Source organism: Staurois parvus, unplaced genomic scaffold (assembly GCF_062004578.1).
Source record: "Staurois parvus isolate SC_StPar_1 unplaced genomic scaffold, SC_StPar_1.0 ptg000553l, whole genome shotgun sequence".
NCBI classification, from domain to species: Eukaryota; Metazoa; Chordata; class Amphibia; order Anura; family Ranidae; genus Staurois; species Staurois parvus.
In genome coordinates this window covers 94,844-107,121 of record NW_028318349.1, presented here as the reverse complement: position 1 = coordinate 107,121, position 12,278 = coordinate 94,844, and the positions used below count along the sequence as shown (strand labels likewise).

The 12,278-nt window shown below is 42.8% G+C and overlaps 1 protein-coding gene across 1 annotated transcript in view; it reads right to left on the bottom strand.

Annotated features, from left to right (window-relative positions):
- Positions 1–12,278, bottom strand: part of SCFD1 (sec1 family domain containing 1) — a 177,437-nt gene that overhangs the window by 126,538 nt on the left and 38,621 nt on the right. Inside the window, exons 8-10 of the mRNA XM_089691176.1 lie at positions 12,021–12,076; positions 2,174–2,259; positions 627–726 (exon numbers count right to left, since the gene is read on the bottom strand). Of these exons, the coding sequence (XP_089547302.1) occupies positions 627–726; positions 2,174–2,259; positions 12,021–12,076 (242 nt within the window). The remainder of the gene's footprint in view (positions 1–626; positions 727–2,173; positions 2,260–12,020; positions 12,077–12,278) is intronic.

Genomic DNA, 12,278 nt, shown 5'->3' with positions numbered 1-12,278 from the left:
AAAAAAAACTACGACAAATTCTAAAATAGTTAAAAAAAATGAAAAGAAGGTGCCATACAGTAAATGGTTTTTCAGTTGGCAATATTTAAAAGTGGAACTATACTCACCTTGGCTCCAGTGATACGATGTCTTGGACCTTCCCTCCGGTCACTTACATCTTAGAGCAGCCATCTTCTGGGTATCAAATGTCATCGGCTATCATTGGCTGGGTGGAGATGACATCACTCCTGCACATGTGTGGGAGTTTTATCGGCTTCGGCAATGCCAAATTTCAACAGTGAAATGTCCATGCGCAACTCACTGTGCAGGGGCAGGCAGGCAAGTAGGTAATTTTAATGCAGAAGAGACAAAGAACGTCTCTTCTGCATAAAAAATTCTGCCTGTTTACACATTTTTATTTATTACCAGAAGTTGCATTTTAATGAGCTTCTGTTAAGGTAAGATGCATTTTTTAAAGTATTTTTTGGCCATACACACTAGCCTTCTGCTTAGTTGCATTTAATGCACGTCTTAATGTGTGTTGTTTTGAAAAAGACCATTAATTTATTATTTTTATTCAATATTATCCATTTTACAAGTACTATTGATGAAAATAATATTGTAGGATTTTAAGTGTAAATGCTCACCAGGACATCATGGACCAGTGCCTGGTATGTCCATGTGTGGTGAAGAGTGGTAGCGAGGTCTATGTTCCTGTCCACAAGAACTAATAAAGGCCTCTGGAAGCTGGCAAGAGAAAATTAGAAAAGAGTTTGTTATAAGAAGCAGCCCTTGAATAATTATTTGCTTACTCAAGTACAATAATGTAATATATTGCAGTTTACCAGTCTCTAGACGTGGTGGAGACATTCGTTTTCTTCTTTCAAGCCAAGAACTTAAAGGACTAACAATTATATATTTCTTCAGCAAACTAATAATGGAGAAGAATAAAAGCAGATATGTCTGAAGTCCAGCCTGGGTGACAAACATAGTTCCCTCCAAGGAAAAAGGGAACAGGAAGTAGGATCACAAGATCAAAATAAAAGAACACAAAGCCTGAAAAAGAAAACGAATGCAGCCACTTCGTCTAGGAACTGATCAGCTGCAATAATATTTCCTGTTTTTTGGTTTAGCTGCACTGTAATTCAAAAATCTTCAAATGCTATAGATTGGCTGTTTTTCCGGCATCGAACATACCGGCTAAAGGGGGCTAACCAGAGCCCAGGAAACTAGCTAGACAGCAACACCTTCATCCCTCCCCTTGTCCGGCCACAGTCCGCCCGGTCCATTGTATGGAGCCAAAGCAAGTCTCTGGAGTGTTCCTGTTCCCACCCATCCACGACGTTGTGTGGTCATATGGAATACTGCTAGGTTAAGGAGCAAAAAAATAAGTAACAACTGTTGCTTCCCGCCTGGGCTAAATAAAAAAAAAAACAAAAAAACAACAACATCTACCCGGCTCCTGGAACTGCATGTCCTGGGCTTCGGGCGATAGGATTTGCTCATCCCCGGCAATAAGGGTCCTTTCAGACAGGGTGGACCCGTTTAGTGGATCTGCTTGCTCAGTGGGGGAGTGCTTCAGTTTTGGTAAATCTCCCACTATATTTGGATCCATTGCCCTGCTGGGAGACAAATCTTCTCATATGATCTCTTTCAATGCATACTCATTCTACTTTCCGCTGTAATGATTTTCCTCTCTCATTGTATCCCTGCATGCATGCGTGGGTAAGGGTTACACCCCCTAAAGTTTATGTTTTGAAGTACTAATTGGGGAAATTTCTGTTGACTTCCTGTCCCGGAAGCATAAAGGAGAACTCCAAAAGTGAGGGGAATTCCCCTCTTAACGAGATGTCCCTGAAACAGGTGTCCCTACTGGAATATTTTGCTCTTACCACTTGTTCTGAAATTTTGGATTTCCCTTCACTTTATTTCCAGGATTCTATTCATTCCTTACTCTATCAAAAAAAAACAAAAAAAAAAACACTGGGCTATTTATACATTTGGTTCATTCACCAGTATAGAGTGGTTAATTTCTGCAAGGAGGCAAAAACAGCAATAAACACTTGACAAGGGGTCTAACCCTTCCACACTCTATCCAAAACGAAAAAAAAAAAAAAAAAACCGTTTTACCTAGAGATAAAGGTGAACTAGAGACTTGTGAAACATGTTAGAAATACAGCATCATAACTGTTACCTAAATTGTCCAGCTCCAAGATTATCTCCAGTAAACAGGCTATTTCTGGCATCTCGAAGATTTTCACGTAGCTTCTTATCCAATTTCTACAAGGGAAAGTTAAAAATATAAAATTTACCCATAGAGTAAGAAGGAGTTGACATGGTGACACAAACAAATAACAAAATATATTAGCAAAATGGAGCACTTGTTGTGATAACTGTGACAATACTGAGGTTCATTAAAAGGAGTGCTCAGAATACCATTTACATGCACATCTGACCAGCCACTAACACCTATTGTCATCCCAAGTAAGATTTTCATTTTGGCACCAGAGAATTCTGCCTTTTCTTGGTCCATTCCTAGAGACATCACACCTCTAGCATACAGACTGTTTTTTACCTAGTGAGATCCCTCCTTAAGCATACACTCCAGTTTCCTTTCAAAAGACTACCCCGTCACAGTCACATACTCCCAGCACACAAATCGCATCATGAACACTGTTCATTCTTTTCCGTAGACATTGCACACTAAGCCCAAACACACAATCTCGAGGTCCAGCGCAGAGTGAAGCTCAGTTCAACTGTAAAGATGACCTCAGGTGTGTTTGGGTATGATTGCCCCTGCCTGAGCTATCCTGAAGCTGTCAATGTGGACCACCAATCATAAGTGACTGAGGCATTCCCCAGACCACATCCACACATATAAAAGGGGGCCTGTATATGTGTCACTGTGGGGCCAGGAATGCCTCAGCTACATATTGGTGGTCCGCAGTGACAGTTTCCTGGCGGGATAGCTCAGGTGGGTTCACAATAGTATCCGAATATGCCAGAGCTCATTCCATTCCAGCAGCAGTCTCTGCCCCTTCCCCTCTCTACAGAAGTAAGTTTCTAATTGCTATACTAACAATAGAGTGGGTGTATAGTCCAGGAATGTGGGTGTACGTATGTCACAGAATGATGGTTAACTTGCCAGTCATCTACCTCCAGCCTAAAACTATTAACCCCCTCAATGACCTCTCTGCAGCATATGTGATCTGCTTCAAAAGCAAATGCATCAACTCCTCACTGACAAAAATTATTTTTTTCTTTTAAAAGATATATTTATTGAAGTTTTTTTTTTACTTTATCTTACAGTGAACATCTCAACAAAACTCACAAGGTCCAAAAATAATGAAAACAAGTTGACAATTGACCACGCAGGGTCTCACAGGTCACATAGGATAGAAAACATCGGTATAAAGACTATAAGAGGTACATCCAATAACAGGGTTGTTATGCCATCTGGAGTAAAACACCTAGTATGAATTGAGATCAACAAAGTAGTACCTAAACATCTGCATTTAGAGAGGTCAAGGTAAAGGGATTAGTAATCCACCTAGCCCAAAGTTTATCCATTAATTTTCTTTTCTTCCTCAATTCAAAGGTAAGCCTGTAAAAGGGAGGGAATCACTGACAAGTGTAAGCCATTGTGATATGGCTGGCAATACGGGCCCCTTCCAGGTAAGAAGGATCACTTTTTTGGCATAGAGATACAAAATGGGTAGTAACTGCTTAGCATATTTAGAGAGAATTAAATCTTCAAAAATTCCCAGAAGGCAGATTTTAGGATTCAAAACATTTGGGAGGCCTATGCCATATAATCAAGTAAGTGCTGATCCATATCGTGGGCCGTGGATTTATATAATGAAGAATAAAAGGACAGGAAAGCATCCAGTACTTCATGAGGAGCTGTACCAATATGACCAGAAGGTAAGTAGACACAGGGAATGGAAGTGGGAACGGACTCTGGTCTAGCTAGGTAAGCAAGTAAACAACCAGCTTTGTTACCATGTTCAAAGATTTTTTGTGCAGCGTAAAGCATTTTTTTCTTAGTTAAATCTAATAGGCGAAGCTCATATTCTCTCCGTGCATGCAACCATGTTTCCCGGGGGGGTTTGAGTGGGGGCAGTAGTGCAATTACCCTCAGCCTGGAACATAGCAGCTTCCAGCTATTCAGTTCGTAAATGGTTATGTTTAAGAACAGCACCAGTAATAGACATAAAAGTTCTATTGAGAGTGGTTTTCAAAACCTCCCACTCCGCAGACGGGGTAGCAGAATGCAAGTTTGTATTCCAATAATCAGCAGTGCCTTGTTTACATTCTCCCTGTACCACTTCATCCTCAAGCCACAATGGATTTAAATGCCAGAGAGTGGAGCAAATACGAGGAAGAAGTTGTAATTCTAACAAAAGAGGTGCATGGTGAGAGATGCCTCTAGGGTGATAGGAAACAGTGGAGATAAAAGTAATGAGATAAAAGTAATGGGAGTAGCAAAAGCCCAATCTATATGAGACATAGTATGAAAAGAGTCAGAATGACAGGAATAATGTTTAGTACCCGGATAGTTTCACCGCGACACTTCAGTAAAATCATAAACCTGTATCCAGTCTATAAATTTCCTATTAAGTGTCCCCCCCCCCCCCTCCTAAGCAATCTATAGCAGGGTCCAGCACAGCATTGAAATCACCAATAGAAAATTAATGGGCCACTAGGGAGGGCTAAGGTCTTAAGAGACAATGCAGTTAAGAGGTCTGAGGAGAAAGGAGGAGGGACATATAAATTTACAAAAGTAAACGTGACAGACGCAATCTGCAGCGTTAACATACCGTCCGCCTGGATCTACAGACACCTGTATAATATCCGCATGTATTGATTTGAGAATAGACAGGAATAAGAAGTGTGGGTGACATGAAAGGATTTAGCAAGCCAGTTACATTTAAGAGCTAAAACTTTGGAATTAGGTAGGTGTGCCTCCTGTAGACAGATAATATGAGGTTTATATTTTTTGAGGAAAGAGAACACTAGGGATCGTTTTTGATGTGAATTCAACTCAAGGCGGTAGCCATAAGAAATGCATATAAATATAAAGAAGCACACAGTATAGTAAACCTTCCCAGAGTGGTCTCAGTAGAGACTAACAGCAGTACACACAAAGTGTGAACTCGTGAGACAAAAAAGAAAAAAAAACAGAAAAAATATCCGGACCATTTGTGAGTCAACATAAAAACTAACCACCCAGCTCCCACCCATCCCACCCTGCTCATTCACCCCAAACACAGAGAGCTTGAATCCCAAAAAAAGAATTAAAAAGAAAAAAACAGTGGTTTTCCCACAGATGGGTCAGGGGGTGTCGTGAAGCCACGAAGGTCCATCATGTGAGCCCGAAGTTCCCTCAGAAGGATAAACAATATCCAAACAGTGTAGTAACAGTAATATATGACAGGTCCACCATCGTCTGATAAATCAGCAGTAAAAAAAAACAAATATTATAAACCAGTAACTTAGGAAAAGGCCGAGGGAAGTAGAACAACCCCTCATTGTAAAAAAAAAAACATAGTGATTCCAGTGGGTAAACACGGCAAAAATAAAAAGGCACAACTGTTGCAGGTAGCTGGAACAGTGACATCTTCTTGAGAGAAGGATCATATGGAGCGCTGACATAGATCCTAACATCGGGAGCACAACAAATTGAGTGAAGGCCAGCAGGAGTAAGGATCAGGTGCGATGCCTTCTAGGTGTCAGCCCAAAATGATCATCCAGCCAGGATAAAAACATCTTTTGGAAGAGTAAAGAAGTGGGCTTTGCCATCATGAGTAACATGCAACTTGGCTGGAAATAGCATTGCATATGGAAGACCATGCACTCGAAGGCAATCCTTCATGGCTGTGCAGGATGTGCGCTGGCGTTGGACCTTCACCGAGAAGTCCGGATAGATGAAGATGGTGTTCTGATTGTAGTGGAGCACTCCTTTCTCTCTTGCCAGGCAAAGAATGGTCACCTTGTCCTGAAAATTGAGGATTCGGGCAATAAGTGAATGCGGGGGGTGAGCCCAGTGGAGGTGGATGTGGGGGCATACAGTGAGCTCTCTCAATAGCAAATTTGAAGGGTAGTGAATTAGCCCCAAACAATTCACGTAGCCAAAAGGTGAGAAAGTGTTCTGGGCGCGTTCCCTCTGATTGCCCTGGAAAGTCCACAAAGCAGAGATTATTACGATGGGAGCGGTTTTCCAAATCCTCCAGAGATATAGCTTTAAGGGCTGCCATCTCATCTGAAGCAGAGCAGACCGTAGCAGATAAAGGGTGTAACATATCCTCAATGGAGCTAACCTGTTCCTCAGTCGCCCCTGTTCTCTCCCGTAAACTCTGCACATCTTGTTTCAGCAAAGAGAATCCCATATGGGTGGTCTCTATTTGCATAGTAAAGGCAGCCTTGCAGTCTTGTATAGCCTGCATAATCTGAGAAAATGTAGGCTCAGCTGGTTGAGTATCAGGCTCGCGGTCAGCTTCAGCATTAGACAGGGGGTCCAATGGTTTAGGTAAATCAGGGTTGAGGTGAGGGGAATCACTCTAGCTGCCAAGGAGCCCAGCTGGAAGTGAGACAGAGCGTGCAGCGTGTCTGCAGGGGGATCGGCACCATCTTGCTTGGGGAACCTGGCCAACTTTTCTGCCGCTGTAGGAGCCGTTGTCTGCCTAATTTTCACCATGCCGATGCATTAGGGGGGTATCTGGAACCTCTAAGGACACTGGGGGGGTTGTAAAGGAGAATTTGCTGCAGGATAAGGTCAGGATGAGCGGGGAACACCAGAGCTCCGGAATCAAGCAGCCACTCAGTCCGCCATCAAGCCATGTCCCCACTGACGAATATTCAATGCAAGTGCATTAAAGTGGTTGTATTGCAAGACTGTTTTTTAACTTAAGGCTTCTTTCAGACTTATGCATCTTTGGTGCGCACAGAACTCTATGCGAATGCAAAGCTAACCTCCCTCTCCCTACATTCACAGATCAGTGAGTCAGCAGTGAGAGCCATTGGCTCCTGCTGATGTCAATCAAATCCTGTGAGCAGACAGCAGGGAGAAGGGGTTGAGGAAAGACTGTGTGCATCTATGGATACACACAGTCTGGCTCGAAAGCGAGAACGCACATGACCCCCGCATAGGAAGTAGCTTCTTACGACGGTGCAGGAAGAAGTGGAGGAGCCATAAACACCAGTGGGAGACCACAGAAAAGGAGGTTCAGGCCGCTCTAAGCAATACAATTGCACAGAGCAGGTAAGTATAAATGCCTTTACAACCTCATTAAGCCCTCAGATTACTCTCCCCAGCATATATGCATTAACTCCTTAACGCCCAATTCTCAGTTCAGGTGCATTAACCCCTCAGTGTTAAAATGCAAAACATGTAAAAAATGCTCTACATGCTTTTCTGCAGCATCTCCTTTGAAGGCTACTGATCCAAAAACATTGTTTTGCATTTAAAAGAGTACCTGACCCTTTCCAAAAATGAAACAGCTGAAAAAAGCACAGATGTGTCCCATAGGAAATCATGTTAAATGGACTGTAGTGCGCTTCTGCAAAAAGCACCAAAAAATGCATAGAAGTGAACCAGGCCTTGGTGTAGAAGTCGGTGCAGCCACTATCCTCGCACCTCCCCTCCTCCTCCCCAATCAGAGAAGCCTTTGTATTATGTGAACTCATTCACAAAATGCAAAGGCTTTTGTGAATGGGCATCAGGGTGGAGGGGTGGACATAGCTGTGCTCTCTCACAGCCCGGAGTGTCTCAGTGTATCCTCCAGCAGAGCCATAAACCTGTCAGATATAAGTAACAGAGATTAGTCCATGAGGTGGCAGACACTTGGTTAGACTTACGGTAACTAATAGTGTGCCTGCACTTTTTACAAAGTCTCTAAATTCCTGGAATTTAGCTTTAACCCCTCAGCATCTAGTCTCCACTGCAAATGGAGTAGTCCTTCACATTTTTTCATGGCACCATGTAGATTATATCAGTCTCATTTCCACTGACCCTGGTCCACTGGGAAACTTGGCTCCACTGACCCATTTCCTGGGTAAACATTACCTGACAACAAAGCCCTACCCCATCTTCCACTTCCCCTCCACTGTTACCGAAGTCTATGACACAGAATCCCCACTAATACCCTGCCTAAATTTCGATGTCTTCTTTTAACCTCCATTGTCCCAAATTCCACTAACAAACTTCTCCTGGTTCATCATTCTTGGTCCTCCCCACCACCTCGGTGGAGGCAGTGGGGAGTGTATCAGCAGTTTTGAGGAAAGCAGTATTGCTGACACATTCCTCACCACATCTATCTCTGTCATAAAACCTGCTTCAACTATAGCTGGTCATTTTCTGGACACTCAACCTCTATTCCTCCTCTGTAAATCCATCTGTGTAAAGAGATTAGCTGTAATGCTGTTATTTTTTAGTACATTTTGTGAAAGGTGTCCGAAATGCAGGAGCACTTACCCACATTTACCAGTATGGCTATGATCATATGCTTTAATGTTCAAACATTAAATGACCAGTAGCCACCATTTAGGTATCAAAATATTAATCATTCTGCTTTTTGCCATACCCTTCCACTATTCTCCTTCACATATTTCCAGCATCATATTCTCCACACTCCTCTCTTGCACATACAGACCACAGACACACCATTTACACGCCTCTCCTTCACATATTTCCACTATCATACCCTACAAACTTCTCTCTTGCACATACAGACCAAAGTAATACCCTTCACACTCCCCTCCTTCACATATTGCTAAAATCATACCCTCTAAACTCCTCTCCTGGGCATACAGACCACATACATACCCTTGGCACACCTCCCTTTCTCCTTTTTCTACCATTATACTCTCCACACTCCTCTACTGCAGATACTACCTGCTGTTATGGCTCATACCCTCTGCACTCTTCTTCACATTATTTTCCCGCAGACACATTTTTGGCATTGTTTGTTACATACCCAATCTTTCTTATTCTGGAACAGGCACACTTTTGTTAGTATAGGTAAGGGAAATATGAATGCACATTTTGCACAATTGTTCCAATATCTTAAACTCTTTTTTTGTGTTCTGTCCTCCAGGGGCCAAAGTACATTGATAGCTGGTGCTCAGCTCCAGCTCAAAGCACTTGCCTGAGACAAGCAACAGCAAGTAGAATGAAAAGGGATGGCGTGTAAGCCTCCTGTCCCTCTACATTTTGCCTGCCTGAGGTAAATGCTTAGAGCTAGGGATAAGTTCCAGCTACCAATGTAGCCATCTCCCTGTTAACTACACTGTCAGATGGCTGCAGGGGCATGCCTTGTCCAACCTCATAACTAGCATGTACACTATATTGCCAAAAATATTGGGACACCCCTCCAAGTCATTGGATTCAGGTGTTCCAATCACCTCCATGGCAATAGCTGTATAAAATCAAGCACCTAGGCATGCAGACTGCTTCTGCAAAAATTTCTGAAAGAATGGGTCGCTCTCAGGAGCTCAGTGAATTCAAGATTGGTACCATAATAGGTTGCCACCTGTGCAATAAATCCATCCATGAAATTATGAAGTTTCCTTCCTAATAAATATTCCACGGTCAACTGTTGATGGTATTATAACAAAGTGGAAAGAACTGGGAGCAACAGCAAGGCCACTAAAATGATAGTGGGGTCAGCGCATGCTGAAGCTCACAGAGCGCAGAAGTCACCAACTGTCTGCAGAGTCAATAGCTAGAGACCTCCAAACTTTGTGTGGCTTTCAGAATAGCACAACAACAGTGCGTAGAGAGCTTCATGGAATGGGTTTCCATGGTCGAGCAGCTACATCCAAGCCTTACATCATCAAGTGCAATGCAAAGCGTTGGATGCACTGGTGTAAAGCATGCCGCCACTGGGCTCTAGAGCAGTGGAGACGTTCTCTGGAGTGACAAAGTATGCTTCTCTGTCTGGCATTCTGATGGACATGTCTGGGTTTGGCGGTTGCCAGGAGAATGGTACTAGCATTACTGCATTGTGCAAAGTTTGGTGGAGGGGGGATTACTTTATGGCGTGGGGTTGTTTTTCAGGGGTTGGGCTTGGCCCCTTAGTTCCAGTGAAGGGAACTCTTAAGGAGTCAGCATACCAAGACATTTTGGACAATTGCATGCTCCCAGCTTTGTGGGAACAGTTTGGGGATGGCCCCTTCCTGTTGCAACATGACTGCACACCAGTGCACAAAGCAAGGTCCATAAAGACATGGATGAGCAAGTTTGGGGTGGAGGAACTTGATTGGCCTGCACAGAGTCCTGACCTCAACACAATAGAACACCTCTGGGATGAATTAGAGCAGAGACTGCAAGCCAAGCCTTTTCATCCGACATCAATGCCTGACCTCACAAATGCCCTTCTGGAAGAATGGTCAAACATTCCCATAGACACTCCTAAACCTTGTGGACAGCCTTCCCAGAAGAGTTGAAGATGTTATACCTGCAAAGATTAGGCCAACTCAATAATGAACCCTATGAACTAAGACTGGGATGCCATTAAAGTTCATGTGCGTGTAAAGGCAGGTGTCCCAATACTTTAGACAATATAGTGCATATTGGAAAATGGGACAAAGTGCTACATATACTTTGCTCTCTATGAGCACTGAAAAAAAGTTAAAGTGAGAGTTCTCTAAGATAAAATTGTAGGAACAAATGGAATTTTCATCTCTACAGACTGATCTTTCTAGCAATAAATCTTTCAGATGAACATGGTCTCAAATCATGTTTATCCAGAGCGTAATATTAGATCTATGAATAGACTTATGCAGGCCATAGATGGGTCGAAAATCGGCCGATTTTTCGGCCGAAAATAAAATCGGCCGATTTTTGGATCGTTAGTGGGCTATTTGGTCGGCCGTTTTTTGGTATTTTGGCCGTTTTTTTTTCCTGTAAAGTTGGAAAAAAATCGGCCGATTTTGCCGATCGGCCGATTTTCGCGGCAATTAGTGGGCAAATCGGCCGATTTTTTGCCGATAAAAAATCTGCGCATGAGCAGTGACCTGCAAGAGGAAGACAAAAAGAAGAAGAAGAAGATGAAGAAGAAGAAGAAGAAGAAGAAGAAGAAGAAGAGGATGAGGAAGGAGGAGGGAGGAGGAGGGAGGAGGGAGGAGGGAGGAGGAGGGAGGAGGAGGGAGGAGGGAGGAGGGGGGAGGAGGGAGGAGGGAGGGAGGAGGGAGGAGGAGGAAGAAGGAAGAAGAGGAAGAAGAAGAAGAAGAAGAAGAGGACGAGGAAGAAGAAGAAGAAGAAGAAGAAGAAGAGGATGTAGAAGAAGAAGAAGAGGATGAGGATGAAGAAGAAGAGGATGAGGATGAAGAAGAAGAAGAAGAGGATGAGGATGGGGATGAGGAAGAAGAAGAAGAAGAAGAAGAAGAAGAAGAAGAAGAAGAAGAGGAGGAGGAGGAGGGGGATGAGGATGATGAAGAAGAAGAAGAAGAGGATGAGGATGAAGAAGAAGAAGAGGATGAGGATGAAGAAGAAGAGGATGAGGATGAAGAAGAGGATGAGGATGAAGAAGAAGAGGATGAGGATGATGAAGAAGAAGAGGATGAAGAAGAAGAGGATGAGGATGAAGAATAAGAAGAAGAAGAAGAAGTAGGATGAAAATAAGAAGAATTCTAGTCCAGCAAAAAGTGTCTCTGCAGAGAGCTCCGCTATTTCTGACGGTTCTCTGACAGTTCCTTCACATTTACAGCGGTTGCAACAATGTATCTATTTGTTTCCGAATAAAAACATCTGTATCCTAAATGGAAACAAATAGATACAATGTTTCAACCGCTGTAAATGTGAAGGAACTGTCAGAGAACTGTCAGAAATAGCGGAGCTCTCTGCAGGGACACTTTTTGCCAGCTGTAGAAGGGATGAAAATTGGCCGATTTTTTTTACCATTGATGGTAACGTCGGCCGCTTGAACGACCGAATTTTCGTTTTTTAAAAGAAAAATCTGCCATTTTTCTCCCCATCTATGGCCTGCATAAGAGTGCCTTTAGCTAAATAAAAATAGCTTGAATATTGCAAACATTCTCACCACTGCCACCATCTCTGCAGCATTGCCTCTTGCACATCTTATAATGGGCACCGCACCTAGTAATGAGAATAACCAAATAAAATCCACTCTGTTAACAGCCACAAAACAAAATTTTGATTAAATAATTTAAAACACTTAAACCAAAGGAAATTTACAACATTTAAATAAAATTGATGCAACACTTAGCTGTTAAAGACTGAGGAATTTTTACCTCTTTGTTACACCTAATAACAATGATGATAACTTTATTAAAGGAAC